The sequence below is a fragment of the Syngnathus leptorhynchus genome, chromosome 18 (genome assembly GCF_054491065.1).
Source record: "Syngnathus leptorhynchus isolate UIUO chromosome 18, UIUO_Slep, whole genome shotgun sequence".
Lineage (NCBI taxonomy): Eukaryota > Metazoa > Chordata > Actinopteri > Syngnathiformes > Syngnathidae > Syngnathus > Syngnathus leptorhynchus.
In genome coordinates this window covers 6,688,748-6,705,832 of record NC_141212.1, presented here as the reverse complement: position 1 = coordinate 6,705,832, position 17,085 = coordinate 6,688,748, and the positions used below count along the sequence as shown (strand labels likewise).

General features: G+C 42.2%; 3 protein-coding genes across 5 annotated transcripts; 1 reads left to right on the top strand and 2 right to left on the bottom strand.

Annotated features, from left to right (window-relative positions):
• Positions 1-222: 222 nt before the first annotated feature.
• On the bottom strand, positions 223-2,696 carry actc1a (actin alpha cardiac muscle 1a). Its single transcript, XM_085937834.1, has 8 exons — positions 2,673-2,696; positions 1,927-2,079; positions 1,681-1,809; positions 1,407-1,602; positions 1,170-1,331; positions 823-1,014; positions 567-748; positions 223-486 (listed from the first exon to the last, which is right to left on the bottom strand). The coding sequence occupies exons 2-8, from the start codon at positions 2,053-2,055 to the stop codon at positions 343-345; spliced, it is 1,134 nt and encodes a 377-aa protein (XP_085793960.1). The 5' UTR covers positions 2,056-2,079; positions 2,673-2,696; the 3' UTR covers positions 223-342.
• Positions 2,697-6,500: 3,804 nt separating this feature from the next.
• Positions 6,501-11,729, top strand: LOC147042670 (adenylate kinase 7-like). 3 transcript variants are annotated; one of them, XM_085937831.1, is made up of 18 exons: positions 6,501-6,882; positions 6,964-7,104; positions 8,107-8,221; positions 8,309-8,403; positions 8,468-8,578; positions 8,666-8,749; positions 8,813-8,901; positions 8,972-9,062; positions 9,154-9,231; positions 9,390-9,539; positions 9,610-9,738; positions 9,957-10,053; positions 10,136-10,264; positions 10,334-10,393; positions 10,464-10,661; positions 10,869-11,039; positions 11,173-11,331; positions 11,407-11,729. In XM_085937831.1, the coding sequence occupies exons 1-18, from the start codon at positions 6,808-6,810 to the stop codon at positions 11,409-11,411; spliced, it is 1,977 nt and encodes a 658-aa protein (XP_085793957.1). In that variant the 5' UTR covers positions 6,501-6,807; the 3' UTR covers positions 11,412-11,729. The 3 variants fall into 3 exon arrangements, with proteins under 3 accessions (XP_085793957.1, XP_085793956.1, XP_085793958.1); XM_085937830.1 differs by having other exon boundaries at positions 6,509-6,882; positions 10,869-11,089; XM_085937832.1 differs by lacking the exons at positions 6,501-6,882; positions 6,964-7,104 and having other exon boundaries at positions 8,149-8,231; positions 10,869-11,089.
• Positions 11,730-13,354: 1,625 nt separating this feature from the next.
• LOC147042669 (uncharacterized) lies at positions 13,355-15,874 on the bottom strand. The gene is made up of 6 exons (XM_085937980.1): positions 15,695-15,874; positions 15,563-15,634; positions 14,482-15,381; positions 14,125-14,210; positions 13,884-14,066; positions 13,355-13,779 (listed from the first exon to the last, which is right to left on the bottom strand). The coding sequence occupies exons 3-6, from the start codon at positions 14,563-14,565 to the stop codon at positions 13,743-13,745; spliced, it is 390 nt and encodes a 129-aa protein (XP_085794106.1). The 5' UTR covers positions 14,566-15,381; positions 15,563-15,634; positions 15,695-15,874; the 3' UTR covers positions 13,355-13,742.
• Between the last annotated feature and the right edge of the window lie 1,211 nt (positions 15,875-17,085).

The following is a 17,085-nucleotide window of genomic DNA, read 5'->3' as shown; positions in this document are numbered from 1 at the left end:
TAGGATCATTCAGATCACCTGTTGCACACAGGTGTCAAGAAAGTAATGTTGCCTTTGAGGCTGCTGGGACATCAGAGGCCTTTTTTCTAACCATTAACATAGCAGAAGACACTAAAATTGGAAAGATATGTGACTATTAGTGTGAATGTTTTTGTTCTCTGTCATAAGATGGTGGCCATTACAGTGTCAAGCTTGTTCAAAATCTAATGAGGACAAGCAGAGTACTTTTAAAGCAGCTATTTTTATTACAATGGTAAATGTATATACAGCATTAGGCACAGTACAAATACAGACGTGGAGAGGAAAGTTGCAGTTTGGGATGTTTCGGTGGAGGTTGGAGATTTAGAAGCACTTCCTGTGAACGATGGAGGGGCCCGCCTCATCGTACTCCTGCTTGCTGATCCACATCTGCTGGAAGGTGGACAGAGAGGCCAGGATGGAACCACCGATCCAGACGGAGTATTTCCTCTCAGGGGGTGCAATGATCTAAAGATGGAGCAGAGTTGGGTAAGAACCAACATTAAATTCATTGCTATTTTTTTTTCATGGTGGTTATTGTTTCTCACCTTGATTTTCATGGTGCTGGGGGCCAGAGCGGTGATCTCCTTCTGCATACGGTCAGCGATACCAGGGTACATGGTAGTACCACCGGACAGGACATTGTTGGCATAAAGGTCCTTGCGGATATCAATGTCACACTTCATGATGCTGTTGTAGGCGGTTTCATGGATACCAGCGGACTCCATCCCTGCATAGGTGCGTATTATTACTCACTCTGCTGAATTCCTTTGTCAAGATGGATGTTTAAGTGTCAGGTCTCACCAATGAAGGATGGCTGGAAGAGTGTCTCAGGGCAGCGGAAACGTTCATTGCCGATGGTGATCACCTGACCGTCGGGAAGCTCGTAGCTCTTCTCCAGAGAGGAGGAGGAGGCAGCGGTGGCCATCTCGTTCTCAAAGTCCAGAGCGACGTAGCACAACTTCTCCTTGATGTCACGCACGATCTCACGCTCAGCTGAGGGAGGAGGTTTGTTTGTTCATTGAATTAGTCTTGCCATTTAAATTATTTACAAATCAGTAGCCAATGAGCGCCCAACATCCACTTGTGTTTAAATCCAGAGGTAATACCCTATTAACACTTTAATGAGCTATTTTCCTGAATTTGCTTACCGGTCGTGACGAAGGAGTAGCCACGCTCAGTGAGAATCTTCATCAGGTAGTCAGTCAGGTCACGACCGGCCAGATCCAGACGCATGATAGCGTGGGGAAGAGCGTAACCCTCATAGATGGGCACGTTGTGGGTCACACCGTCACCAGAGTCCAGTACAATACCTGTTAACAAAAATGTCAGACCACATCTCGAAATCAAATTGTAAAAGAAAAAAAAAAGTCTTCAAGGCAACTCACCGGTTGTACGACCGGAGGCGTACAGGGACAAGACAGCCTGGATGGCCACATACATGGCAGGGACGTTGAAGGTCTCAAACATGATCTGGGTCATCTTCTCCCTGTTTGCCTTGGGGTTAAGGGGGGCTTCAGTCAGCAGAGTGGGGTGCTCCTCTGGGGCCACACGGAGCTCGTTGTAGAAAGTGTGGTGCCAGATCTGTTAAATGGAGAGTTTGTCAGTAACACGTAATGTGGAATTCTGGTGCCCATATATCCACGCAGTACCGATTCTCACCTTCTCCATGTCGTCCCAGTTAGTGATGATGCCGTGCTCGATGGGGTACTTCAGAGTCAGGATACCCCTCTTGCTCTGGGCCTCGTCTCCCACATAGCTGTCCTTCTGACCCATACCCACCATCACACCCTGAGGAGAAAAAAACATTCCGGAATCTCAGGAAAAAAATATTTACATACTTACAGTTGATAAGAATTCTTAATTTAGCATAAACGCTAATGTTATGATAATGATGAGGTTGCTCGCCTGGTGACGGGGACGTCCAACAATGGATGGGAAGACAGCACGGGGGGCATCATCACCGGCAAACCCAGCCTTGACCAGGCCAGAACCGTTGTCGCACACGAGGGCGGTGGTCTCGTCGTCGTCGCACATTTTGGTCTGTTCTTGGTTGGCCTTCTGTAATAGAAATACTTGTAGCTTAAATTGAGGCTCAAGAAACCCTTAAGTGCTCTCATTTTGCCAAAATGGGACATGGCTGCATCCCCTGCTCACAACTCTATTTTTAGTTACGGAAATCCTGGCCTCCCCCACGCTCATCCCTCCGTATCTTATCATCAAACCGCAGCCACTTAACGGCTACGGTGATGCGTTTTTCGACAAGTGGCAGCGAAGGCCTGGGTCTTTCCTCAGCTGTTGTCACTTGTCATTCCAATGTTTAGAGGACCCTCTGTCCAGCTTTTGAGGTACTTGGAGTAATTAAATTCTGCCTAGCTGTACTATTTTCGGCCAGGGAATTACAAAGTAACCCAACAAATGATCATTCGTAACTTGCAGCACCCTCAAATCTGTTCGATTTCACAATTGCATAGCATCCTACTTCTGTATCCTAAAGTTCCCCCCAGTAGCATCTCCCAAAAATAAAATTGTCTTCAAGCACAGAATCATAAAACATGTATACGCTTTAAAACATACATCCTATTTGCAATACTACTTGAAACCGCCTTTCAAAACACAAATACGTAAAGTCACAAGAACGGAACCAGACTCACCGAGAGTTTGATGCAAGACTGGAGTTTCCACTGGGACGAAGGACAAGGGTGCGAGGGTTTCCTTAAATATGTCCCGGCACGCTCCAGCTGGGGGGCAGGTGGGCGGGCTCGGGGACTTCACAGAAGTCCAAATATGTGCTGCTCTGAAAGATGAGGGAGTTAAGTGGATCTTGTGTCAAGGACGCCACCAAAATGGGGAGACGTTGCTTTGGAATTACACAATGTGAATACTATGCATACAGTTCAATTATTAAAAAAAATAGTTATTTCTCGTTTATGTCGCAAAGCATGATCAATAAGTGTGAAAACAAGTGATGATTATAAAATTATTAAAAGTTTATTTTTGTGAACGATGTAGCCATAATGTCACATTTAACCTTTTACAACTGAGGGAAAGTTAGGCTTTTATTGTATGGCATCATCCAGCATACATTTTGGACCCCCTAATATGTTCAACAGGGGTCTCCCCGGCGCACGCTGCTAAATACGTGTTAATATGACTAAGCTCTCGCAGAACGCTGGGGAAGAGATTGAAGGGGCTGACGGTAACTCGAGCTCCAATCTGAGCAATGGTCAAGGAGGCTCGCCAGTCTCATGGCATGCCCAAGAGTTGAGAGGAGGGCTGAGGCAAACACCACCCAGACAGCTGAGATGCAATATTGCATGAGGAGGGGTGGGAGGAAAGTGCCCTAGCCCAGACCTCCAACAGACGACAGATTCTTAGGAAGTCCAGGAGAGCAGGCCACCCTTCTTCATTCTGATTGGCTCCCGTGTCTCCTTTTAGGGAAATGGAGCGTGACAGGTGCCCCCCGACAGACTGCCCGGAGGTCGTCAAGCCCCCCCAGACTCCATATTTGTCAAGTTCCGCCGCCGTGTGAGGGGAGGGGTGTCATAGCCGGCCTGCGAGCGTAATAAGAATGTAAATATCTCCCGCACCATCAACCGTTCCATTTCTAGATGTGCGTAATGTACCAAGAGTGATAATGCGACTTGTTTACTTCTATTCTGAGCTTTTGTGTATCTTGATCGCTTGACAAAGTTTGATTTGGGGTATCGTGTGCAGGAGGAATTCTCAATAATTTGAAGTAGCTTTTGTAAATGTGTATTGCCAAAAAATGAAAAATATTTAAATAGCAAAGAGGATATGACATCACTGCAAGAGCTGGAAAATCGTCGGTCTAATCAAAGCGATTTGGATCTCCCACTCCTGGATTATGTGTGATCCCTAATAAACTCAGTGTCGCCATATTGTCATTCTATATTTACCTTCTTTACAGCATCGGTCACCAAAATATTCTGACAGTTAAGGCTTGGTATGTACACATATGGTTTTTAAAGTACGCCAGTATAACATTTTTGCTAGATGCTCATTAATACTTATACATTTGGTGTTTTACGTTACAGTTTTTGTTTCTCGATTGGCACAGAACCATTAAACATGATTAAATCTGGGGTTCCTAACCTTTACTAAGTATAAGCCCACATTTTATTTACATCAAAGAAATCGCAATCAGTGTTGGCTCAATTGCTCACAAATCGACTTTGTGTGAAATTTGGGCTAGTTTAATTGAACACAAAGCAGATACTGCATACTTGTCTGTATCACTGTGTCTTAATCTGGATCACGCAGAAGGCTCTTAAATGGGTTGTGATTTTGAGGCACGTTTCGTCCTTAAAAGGAAACATAGAAAGCAGAACGGTTGTCTTGACAGCTGACCCCCTCCACAAGCCCCCCCCCCCCCCCAGCACACACACGCTTCAGCAGCTGTTAGAAACAACTGTTTTATTGTAACAGCGGTCTATCCCCGACTTTGACAGCAGTTTACACTGCAAGACGTGTAGACAAGACAGTGCATCAAAAAAAACAGTAAAAGCACAATTGATCCGTGTGGTTACATCTTTCAGCTAAAACTACTCAGTAGCTTTATTTGCATCATCTCAAACAGCTCTGGAGTGCATTTTTAACAATTCATGGTGAATTTTAAACCGTCCATTACTGAAATGTGAAACAGGCCTGCTGGGCTGTTAGTACCAAGTTATATTTCCTGTTAATCAGAACATCTTTTTTCCCGTCTGATTTCTTTAAGGCTTGTCTTCATTATGATTGCTGAGTTGCAGTAAAGGCTGACACGGCAATGATAATGCGGTGAGTTGTCACATTTCTTCATTCAAGTTCAAAATTCCTATTCATTGCCTACTTGAGCCACCATCCATCCAGAGAGAGATTCGAACAATATCATTTGTTTGGAGTTTCACTATTCATGGCAAGGGCTGGCTGAGGCAGCTTTCCTCACTCAGTATCTCTGCACATTGAGTGTGTGTCAGGGTGCATTTTACTGAGTGCTGAGGTCTGTCTAGTGCAGACGCCGTGCAGAGCTTGCCAGCAGTTTGTCAGATAATGTCAGCGCTATAAATATATGAGGTGCTTTAGAAGTTTCCATGTCAGGGCTCCATTGTCCTGCGTCGTGTGAATATCACAGCATGGGTGGTGTGAAGCTTGGATAAATAAAGCTGTAACAAGAAAGAGAAACAATAGAAGGTAACACAGGCTGCATATAACACGTGCCAGTGTGGAATGTGTTACATTTGAAATGATGCCCCAATTTGAAAGCAAGTTTTTATTTCATACAAATGCATAAATGTCATTCATACACATTGTTGTGATAAATTTATATCTTTTGTTGTAGTTTTGCATAGCGACTGTGTTCATCAACCTCACTCATTTGAGAGGCAGCTAAGCCTTTTCAAGATTCAACAGTTTTTACTCGCCATGTTTGACCGTGCCAAACAAGGAATTTTACTTCGGTACATCACAGCCTCTGTTCAACATTTAGGTAACTAAAAACACTCAGGACATGTGAAAAATGACAAATATTCTCAAACACCCCCTGATCTTAAACTCCCAGGAGGGCAAGGAAAAACTCAAAACTGCAACTAGGGGAAATGAGAAACCTTGAGAAGGGACCACGGATGGGAGGGTCCCTCTTCCAGGATGACCAGGCTGCAATGGATGGAGAGAGGACACATAGTACAAACAGTGTAGACAATTCACAAAAGGTGTGGAGAGCAGGATGTTATTCCACAGCAATGACTCTGAGACTCAGAGTGGTGTGAGTTCATCAGAGCAACAGCCTGGGGGAAAAAGCTGTCTCTGTCTCTGCTGGTTTTAGCGTACAGAGCTCTATAACACCGTCCGGAGGGGAGTAGCTCAAACAGACTGCAACCTGGGTGAGAAGGGTCTGTAGAGATGTTACGTGCACGGTTCCTGGTCCTGGACAGGTACAAGTCTTGGATAGATGGGTTGATTCCAATTATTTTTTTCTGCAGTCCTGATTGTCCGTTGCAGTCTGTGCTTGTCTTGTTTGGAGGCCGATCCAAACCAGACAGTGATGGAGGTGCAGAGGACAGACTGGATGATGGTAGTGTTGAAGGTCTTTTCCAAACTTATAGGGATCTAAAATGGAATAATAAAATTCTATATTGAAGAGATTCGTTAGAGCGACACGTTGCATATTTGTATCCTTTAAAATCGTAATACATACAGCTACATACAGCTAATATATCCATCCGTTTTCTACACTGCTTATCCTGTTCAAGGTTGCGTGGGGTGCTAGAGCCTAGTCTAACAATCAACGGCAAGTCAGGCGAGTGTATGCCAAAGGTTTCTCCGAGTATTCCAGCTCATTTAAAAAAAAAACCACCAAGCTTAGAATAGTAACAAAAGTGTTGACATGAAAAATGCTAACATTCTCTTTATATACTCTGGGAGTTTTATTAATGACTGGCAAAAATTATTTTCTACGATATTCTACTTTACTGCGATGAGCCTTTAATGCTTATTCCAAACTTAAACTTGTAAATAAACTAAGCAGGTGATGCTTCAAGGTTTTATGTCCGAAGGGGTGAAATTCGAAGTGGAAATAGACGGGTAACTGTTTCCATGGAAACCCCTGCAGAGCAGTTTAGCGTCGCGAGGTGATGACGCAAGACTCCTTGTGGCGTGGATGCGTCTCCTAGGTGATCATTTTGGCCTAAACAAATGACCGCGACCGTTGCTTTATTCGCCATTTTTAGGACAATAAAGCTTAATAAACAGTAGCAAGCTGATCATATATCATATACATCTTTCCGCAAAATGGGCGACAAAAAACGTTGCAAACGTATTTTTGTGAACGACGTGGACAAATATTCCTCCAAACACATCGCCGAGGTAAAGTAAAAATATGAGATAATTTAAGCATAACTTACCGTTGCCCCATTAATGCACTTTTTTTCTGACTTACATGGACAGTATTTATCGACTTGTGGTATAAAGGAGGTGGACGATGATGATGACGCCGAGCCGCAGTTCGATGAACCTGCTTTCCAGGTGGTCGGAACGGTGTCTTCATCCAGCGGTGAGAAACCAAATGGTTTGCATGAGCACTATTCGGTGAGTTAAATATCTAACAAAAAGTAAAGAAGTGAAATTTAATGTGACAAATGAGCCAGTTCATTCCTATATGATTGGGTGAATACACCAACAAACAAATAAATTAAGCACTTTACTGAGGTTTTGCATTATTCGGTCTCAAAATATTTCTACAAGAGATGTTAATTTTAGCAGGTTTCTAATCTCAGCAATGAGATTTTATTTATTTGATTAATTTTAAGGACACTTAAGTTTGCTCAATAATTTTGGCCTCGTTTATTCTTCACAAGCGCATCAACAGGCGTCAAATCTTGGGTAGTACGTCCTCTAGTGGACAAACTCACCAACAGCAGTTGGTTATATTGAAATACAGTCATCCCTCCTACTTCGCGGCTTCAACTATCGCGGCTTCGCTGTATCGCGGGTTTTCAAAAATAAATTAATGATTTTATCGCAGAAATTTCATCATTTCACGAGGTTTCGCGGCCACTTGAGTTTCTTCATTTTCCTTTAATAATGATAGCTTATGTTTAAAAGTCGTTTTCTTGTTTTGAAATGAATAAATTAAAGAGTCAGTACAGTATACTTTATCGTCACATGTGACTTCAGGGCGTTCTCTCCACCGGCGGTGGCCTTCATCTGGACATAGCAATACACTGTTAGTCTCGTCGCTAAGGCATGAATGCGGAGCGCACAGTCCATTGATATGAAAGTCCCCTAGCAGCGAGCTGGTTGATGTCAGCGATAAAAATAGAATATCTTCCAAGAATAGCTCAAAAAAATCTAGTTTCTATTTCGCGGAAATTCCCATTTCGCGGGTGGGTCTGGAACGTAACCCCCGCGAAGTAGGAGGGATTACTGTATTTCGGTTTATTACTGTGTGGATTGGACTGCTAACGGGCCAGTTCTGACCTATGTTTGACGCCCTTCAACTCAGTTCTCCAAAATATTTGAAACATCTCTCATAACACAAATACACATTTTTCTAGTGATTTGCTGGATATTTGCAATCTTGTCTTCCAGTCGTTAAGCAAAGAGGAGCTGCTTTCACGCTTGCTGGAGTGCGACGTGGTGGTGTACAACATCTCAGAAAATGCAAATGAAGACGATATTGAAGACGCAACTTGGGCAATGACAGGTTTACCAACGTGGAAAGAACCATCAACGTCATTGTTTTGACACTGTAGTCAGAAATGTACAATACTTCCTTCACTCTCACTTGTAGCCCTTCACGGTGAAAACGAAAACTTCAGGTCAAAGAAAATGTTCATTTTAGTCTCGACGGTGTTGACATGGGCAATGACCAAAAGACCGGAAACGGTAAGCACGGTGACTGTCCAATAGAGCGCTGACAGTATTACATCATAACCAATGGCTCCTGCAGGATGAAGCAGAAAGGTTTATAGCAGAGGATGAGTTCCGAAAAAGACGCCCGCATCCCAGCTTTAAAAATCACAACAATACAGAGAAACAAGTGCTTAAACTGGGAACAGGAGTAAGTAGTTTGCTCAGAAAAAAAATACACAACAGTGTTGTATGAAGTAAAACGTCATGTCGTTGATTTTCTTCTGTCATCTTTCAGAAAAAGAATAAACTGAAAGGTTATGTTTTAGCTGCAGGGATACAGTATGGAAAAGGAGAAAATCTCTTCCACTACTTTTTCAAGGTAGATTCTACCTCAGTCTTTGTCATTTCCGCTTGATTATTATAATTTTTATTTGCCCCCTAGGTGTCTTGGCTGTCTGAGTTTTCAGAAGTTCCCATATTTGGAGAAGGCACAAATTACATTCCCACCATCCACGTGGTGGACCTTGCAAAGTGATTTTCCACTTTTGAATATTGACATTTGTTTTGGGGTTGTTTGTGTTGACTGTGATTTCTTTTACAGAGTAATACAAAACTTGATTGATGTCAAACCCAAGACCAAATATATTCTTGCAATTGATGACTCCAGGAGCAAACTGAGGGACATAGTACAGGTAAACACACCGTAAATGACGGATAAAATGATTTTCACATCTTAACTTGTGATGTTGAACGGGGGCAGAGACTCTCCTCTTTACATTTTAGGCCATAAGTCAAGTGCTTGGAACGGGGAAATTATGTCAATTACAAGAGACGGAAGCCATTTCGACAAAGGCCTTTAAGGTATAAGCGATACCTACTTTACAATATCAATCAAATTGTAGCTTTTAGAAAGACAGAATTCCAATCAATTATGGCTCTTAGATTGGCTCTATTTTTATTTTTTAAGTTTGGTGTTCACCATCTCTTGTGGTAATATCTGTTTTCCTTTTTGGTGTCAGCAAGAGGAGCTGGAATATATCAGCATTGACCTTCGCCTGGATGCTTTTGTTGTAAAAGACACTTTTAACTTCGACTGGTCAGCAGAAAACGGCATTATTGAGAATATAGAAGCCCTCGTGGAGGAATACAGACACACAAGAAAGCTCCTTGTGAGTCTGATATTCTCTTTCGTTCATGGCTCGAAGTTGACATTGATTATTTTTCTGTCCATGTCAATAGCCAATCAGAATCTTTCTTACTGGACCACCAGCCGTGGGTAAAAGCGAACTGGCACGGAAGCTGTGCGAGCATTATCGAATCCATCACATCAACATCCGGGACGTCGTTGACGAAAAGATGGCACGCTTGGTCAGTGATCACCTAACATTTGCCTACATGAAACTGTTGGGAATTTCGAAATCCAAAGTCACAATAAGCATGAATGAATGAATGAATGAATGAATGAATGAATGAATAGACGCATGAATGAACGAACGAACAAACGAACAAATGAATTAATGAATTAATGAATGGAGAAAACATTATTTTTTTATTCTTTATATAACCTTATGTTTCGTACTCCACAGAAAGAAACCTCGACGAGAATTGATGCTGAGATCAGCCAACAGGAAACGGCACTGGATCAACTGGAAACTCTCAAAGGAAGCATGGAAAAAAATGCAGGTCTAGTGCACAACTCTACATAACAGCCTATACATTTTGAACTCTCAAGCCATATGAATCCAAACATTTTTCATATAATTAGGTCGCCTGGAGGATGATCTACTTTTAGAAATTTTGACTGAAAAGCTCAATTCAAAGCCTTGCAGGAACCAAGGATATGCCTTGTATGGCTTCCCGAGAACATTTGAGCAAGCAAGTCAGATGTTCACCGGTAGGTTTCTTCCAGTTATTCAGATGCTCCACATGTGATGAAGTCCTAATGTGCGAATTTGTTGTCCAGCTGAGGATGCAGATATTCAAGACTCACCCGGGACCCCCGCATGCAACAGTATCACCCCAGGTTCTTTGTCCATTTACTCATATTTGTTTTCCATCAAATGATGAAACAAACTTTTGATTGTTTTTTCTAGAATATGTGTTTGCCCTGGATGCATCTGATGAGTTCCTGACAAAGAAAGTTCAAGATCTACCTGAGAGTGAGGCCAAGAAAAGAGGTCTAACCCAGGAGGAGTTTATCCCTCGACTGGTTAGATTCCGTCAACTCAGCAGGGCCTTAGAAACTGCCCTCGACTACTTTGATGAACTGGAAATATACCCGACATATCTAGGTAACATTCTTATATTTGTACTATAAACAGTGAAGTGTGAATTTTGTAACTCTGGGGTGAGAAAGACTACGATGACAAAAGTATTTGGACACCTAAGTATTATATCTAAAGAAGTGGTTTCACAGCTTGTGCTTTTTCGGGAAGAGTTTTGACATGATGAACACAACAGCAGATTTTCAAGGCTTCATATCAAATGCATTTCCCCAGAGGTGAAAGATGACGACCCCGGATTGACACAGATCATGAGCCACATCACTGAGGCGGTGGGCCCTCCCAAGAAGTACGGCCTGAATACCGAGGAGCTGGAAGAGGAGGAGAAACGGATCCGAGAAATGGAGAGGAAGCAGAAAGAGGCTGAAGAAGCAGCCAAGAGGAAACGTAGGAAAAAGGCCCTGCTCGCTGAGATGGCGGCGCAGTATGAAGTTTGGGTACCCAAGGAGCTACATTGGATTAATATCAGCTGTCTTATAATAATCACAAATATATATATATATATATTTTTTTTTTTCAGCAAGACAATTTGGCGGAGGTAGAAAGGCAGGAGCACGAGCTCCTGGAAGCGAAAGCGCTCCCACTGAGAAACTATTTGATGAAGTATGTGATGCCTGCACTCACCGAAGCCTTGCAAGAATGCTCCAAGATCAAACCCAACGACCCAGTCAGCTTTTTGGTACGACCGCATCCTATCATTCTATTCACCACACTTGTTCTAGAGTGTGAATATTTTTCATTTTATTTTTGGTAGGCTGAGTATCTCCTTCGGATGGACAAAACTTGCACTGATTCCGGTCAAGATATTGTTGAAGCAATCAAATGATGGTAAAGACGAAAATAGTATGGAGTTAATGAATTCATCCAGAGATATAATGATAATGGTGGAAATGGTTAAAATGCATTTAGAAGAACACTGCAATCTATATGATCCCTATTGTGCAATATATAGTGTGTAAAGCATGGTCCCTAAAAATAAACGTCGTGTTAAAAAGTTTTGTTTTACAAATAGAATATAATTTGTTTTGATTTTTATAAGTTCTAGTACACATTCATACATTCATAATGTGTATTCAATAAAGCTATAGATTTGTCATCAAGTCTCTGCATGCTTCATGAATCAGCAGACTTCCTGGAAAGTGGTTGCACATTTGACGAGAATGTCTCATAATTTCATGGGCTTCGAACAACAAAAATATGTTTTTCATAAAAATACACTTAAACCATTATGAAACTGCTTTGCTGACGTGTTGCGGTTTACGCCAGAATAAGATGACTCATGGAAACATTTTCATTCTGATCTAGTGCCACTAGATGGCGTAGTGTCGAAAATCTTCTCAATGGCGACAATCAGGTGGTACTACTCCTCACTTTAAAACAAAAAAAATTCAGTTACATTTTGGGACACTTTCAATATTGATTATTGATCATTCACATCATATAAAGGTATAGGTGACTGACTATTTACATAGCATTCAAATCAATGAGGATCCAAAAACTGGCCCCTAAGTAGGTGATTAGTTCATTTATATTTGAATCTCCAATTAGACAGGATAAAAAAAAATTAAAAAAATCATATTACCCATAAGTAATAGGGTGAGAACAGCAAGGCAGGTTTGGTCTTCATGGACTTCACTGTCACATTTGCCAGATGACATGATGTCCTTCCAAACGCCCACGCTTCCCAAAACTCAATTCATAAACCGAACAGAGGACAAATACTTTTCTTGGCCTCTGTGACTTTTTAATACTTTACGGATTTAGAACCAGGATATTATTTTGCTGCCGCTTGTCTTTGTTCTGTCATACACAACAAAGATTCAAAGTGTCAAATAATTAGTTAGGTGCCTGAAGTTGCTCGTCGCCAAAGCCGTGCTGGCCCTCCAGCTTGTTTGGAAAACCTGAGTCATCATCACAGATGGTTTAGTGTCCGCAAAGTGTTGAAGAATGCTGAGGGGGGATAAAAAAAAAGAACACATTGACTGGCCACTCTGTGCATACACGTAATGGGACAACAGGAATTTGACCCAAAGGGGTTAAAGGTCATATTCACCTTCTCCCTGAAATTAGTTTATGCTATTTATTTATTCATGGTTGAACTTGGGAAGCAATATAATTGCCAGTGGTGCAAAATGGTCTGCAAATTGTTAGTGGTGGTCTTTACTATGTTTTCTTTTATCTTGCTAGACTTCCAGTAAGAATAACCCCAACACCACCCTGGTCGGTCTCACACAGGCACGCACGCACACACACACACAAACGCAGATAAAAATAACAACCATCATGGTGGTCATCCGAACATCTGGTGGCAGAAAATGGTAGATGAGGACCACACACACACACCTACGCACTTCATATAATGGCTGGAGGTGGTCACACGTGACAAAGATTCAATGGATTATAAAATTTCATGTTTTTTTTGCTATTGCAAAATTTATAAAGCTTGGAAAAGACAAGAAAGAATTGTTTTTGACATTAATCTCTACTGTTGAAGTTTTCGATCTTGACACTGTATTTGGCAAACTTCGATAAGAGTCTCGTGGCAAATCAATTTGGAGATGCTACAGATTTGAATGAAAGAAATCATTAAAAAGACTCAACGACTTTTTTTTGGTTCAAATACGTGTTCAGTTGAAAAAAGTAATATTTATATACGCTTCAGAAAAGAACTTATCAGAATTTGTTTTCAATTAAAGTCAAGTCAACGTCTGCTTTATTGTCAATTTCTTTACATGCCAAGACACAAAGAAATTGAAATTGGGTTTCCCACTATCCCACGGTGACAAGACATATTACAAAACATCCAAGGAAACAACATAAAAGTAAAAACAAGAAGGCATATACAATGAATAAACAAGAGCGATGAATAAATAAACAAACAAACAAACAAACACCTAAATATATAAATAAATAAATAAATAAATAAATAAATAAATAAATAAATAAGAGGAGCAAAAATGGAGCAAGTGTGCATACAGCAGACAGTCAGAAATCAAATGAAAGTGTCTTCTTAGGACCGGCACTCGATTTTCCACACAAGCGCCTCGAGTTGAGGACCTCCGAAGTCCAGCAGGAGCTCCTCGTTGAAGTTCAGGTGGAAAGTGCCACTCCCACACTTGATGATAATCTGAACAGTGACAAGATGGCATCAGGTGAACCAGTAAGCCCTCTGACTCTTTCTACTGCGATCAAGCGGCACCAAAAACGGATTTTTCAAGCATCTTCAATCACCTTGAAGGGAAGACCGGCTTTGAAGGGGCGTCCTTGGGGAAGGTGCCCGGTCTGCTTGTCGCCCCACTTACGCCCACTCTGGAGTTGAGGGTGAAGGTTTGGCTCTCCAAGTCCATATTCAGTTGCAACGCCGTGGCAATGTTCTTGCTGTTGGCCTCACGCACGACCAAGTTGACCACCAGCCTGCCGCACAAATGCCGTTGCACTAGCTGCCTTCTTTGGTGTGTGTGTGTGTCATTGCCTCTTTGCTTGGGGAATGGATCGTCTTCTGATGACAATGCCGCGGGCCACGCTGAGACCGTCGAGCAGACCTTGGAATCCGCCCTTCTGCACACACTCAAACAAAAAAGCATGACGACAACGAGGCTATGCACTTTGGAGACGGCTCAGGTTCTTCACGGCGACGCGGACAAACATTCCTGGCTGAGTCCAATTTACTGGTGTCTACGATCACCATTGCCCATTAAGATGAAAATAAATGCCACATTTTGGTGCATATGTTGATTTTTGAAGGTTTTGCGAAAAATTCATACAATTGAGAGACAACAACAGGAGAGTAAATTTTTTGGGGAATCTTCAGTACAAACCATCAACTCACCGGTTTGGCAATCATGGCGAGCAGGCGTGAGCATGTCACGTTGTGGTAGGAACACACCTTCTCATTGGTGGAGATTGCGCACATCTCGAGCTCCCCATTGATCGGAGGAGGGACGGCAGGACAGATGGCAGGCTTGGCGGTAGTGGGACAGGGAGCAGGAGTAGGACAGGTAGCAGGCTTGGCCGTAGTAGGGCAGGGAGCAGGAGTAGGACAGGTGACAGGCTTGGCTGTAGTGGTGGTTGGGCAGGGAGCATGAGTAGGACAGGTAGCAGGCTTGGGCGTAGTAGGGCAGCGAGCAGGAGTAGGACAGGTGACAGGCTTGGCTGTAGTAGTGGTGAGACAGACTATTTGAAATTAGAAGATACTCAAATGTTGCTGTTGGTTCCCGTGAAGGGTTCAACAGTGGCCACGTTTTGAGAGACGCTTTGAACTCAATAAACGCATCAAATGGTGAACATATTCAGGCAAAAAAAAAAGGAACTACTCAGAAGTTATCATTTCTTGATAAACATTGCCAATTATGAAATCATGAAAAGTTCAAAAGGGAGAGTTGACCAATGTTAAGATTGAATCAATTTGACACGGAGGAGCATGATGCCCTTCTCCATTTGGCCAGGAGGTGGCGGCATCTTCTGCACGGGGGAAGTCGGCCCCTTTTATTCCAGACTGGTCGTCACGCACGCCACTAGGACTTTTGTCGACAAAATGTGACTTTTTTCTCAAATAAATATCAGCAACACTGTAGTTACATAACAGGATCTGTACTCACGAAAGGGAATCTTGCAGATGTAGGGCCGAGAATGGTCACATGGGATGTCATTCCATTTACCATTGCGATCCATTCCAGCGCAGTATTCCTTAGAATTTTGCCAGTTTTTTGGCTCATTGGGACTCCAGATCCTGCGAGACCAAATTTTTGGCACCAACTATATCAGAGATTTTGTTCATAATTAATTAGGTTTTTTTTTTTAAAGTTTAATCATCATCATTTAAAGCAACAAGTACGCAAGAGGAACCCTTTAAGTGATTTGCCGCCTGAGGCTCACAAGTTGTCACACTTTTTCAATGTAAGGACACTCACGAGTCTGCCAGGGTCCTCAAGTTGCAGGTCAATCCAGGTTCTGGAACCATTTAGTCTAGACGTGAGCCACCTCTGCAAGAAAGACAGTGCAAAGGTGAGCGAGCGAGCGACTGACTGAGCGAGTCATGGTACCTGCTCAAATTTGTGCAAGATGCTTGTCAGTTGGGCTCCTTTGGACACACAATCGTCTCTAGCCTGCCATCACGTCTTGGGCGTTCCGAAATCTAAAAAGTAATTATTTTTACGTATTGCAGCCATCCGGTCAGACACCCGAACAGCTCTAAAACAACAACAAGAACATGATGAGAACTTGAGAGGATTCGGCCACTTTGCTTGCACATGCAGCAAGACGAAAAGCTGGGGTGGCTTGTCGTCCAACTTTGTCCTGTGTTCTTCCTGCAGGGAGCAAAATATGTTAATTGTTTCAAATGGTGCTTGCTCATACGGATGGGTTTCCATGTGAATTGCAAATGGTCTAACAGTGTATTAATATGAAAAAAAATGGATTTAAACATTTTTAAATATACACTGGCAGCTTTCTGCACATTCAAGTCAAAAACCGGCTTTAATGCGATCTTTCTTTACTTTGTAGCAATTTTTGGATAGTGAATTTTACAAATTAATTTCTCCGATTACATAGATTGTGCTCATCAAATGTTTGCACCCTTAAAACCGCTGGGTTAAAAATTGGACCGACCAGGAAGTTGAGGTTCCAATTTTTCATCCTAATTGGGTTGTTTTTGACCCAGCAGTTTTACGAGTGTGCCATTAAAGATGGAAACGTTCAAAACCTCAGAGTGAAAGAAAATAAATTAGATGAAGATGAAATAAAATCACTTCTTGAAATAACATATAAATAATATATGAAATAATAAATTTGTTTGCACACCAGTGCAGGTCTGACACAGTGTGAGGGTCATCAAGGGCCTGGCAGCGAATGACAGCGACATGTTGGGCCCAGCTCACTCAGAAACAAAGCAGCAAACTACTTGGGAATTAGTATTAATTATATATGGAATTAGTATGATGATGATTGCTTAAATGATTGATGATGAAATGATTAATGATGAAATGATTAAAAAGACTAAACATGCATTAATTTGTTTTTTTAAATCTCTACTGCAGTGGTGGCCAATACATTTTAATATCCCGCGATCGACCAGTAGTGGCTTGGCGATCGACGTATTGGCCACCCCTGCTCTACTGTGAACCCAAAGGCTGACACTATATGTTGATTATATATGGATTTATAAATGAGCTTCTCACAAATAGTATAGGGAAGGTGACCTTGACTGCATTCAGCAGCAGCATCAACCTATGAGATGGAGACCATGCAGGGACAGCAACTTGCACTTTAAAGGCGCAATACCAAATCAACATGTTGGTATGCAGTTTGACAGCTTGTTACAGACTATTCGGTTTGTCTCTGTTTTTGGGTGGCGGCGCGGCTTCCTTGCGAGGAACGCTAGCGTTTCACCCCAACGCCGCAGATTCAAGGTCACAGTGAAACACAAAGACAAATA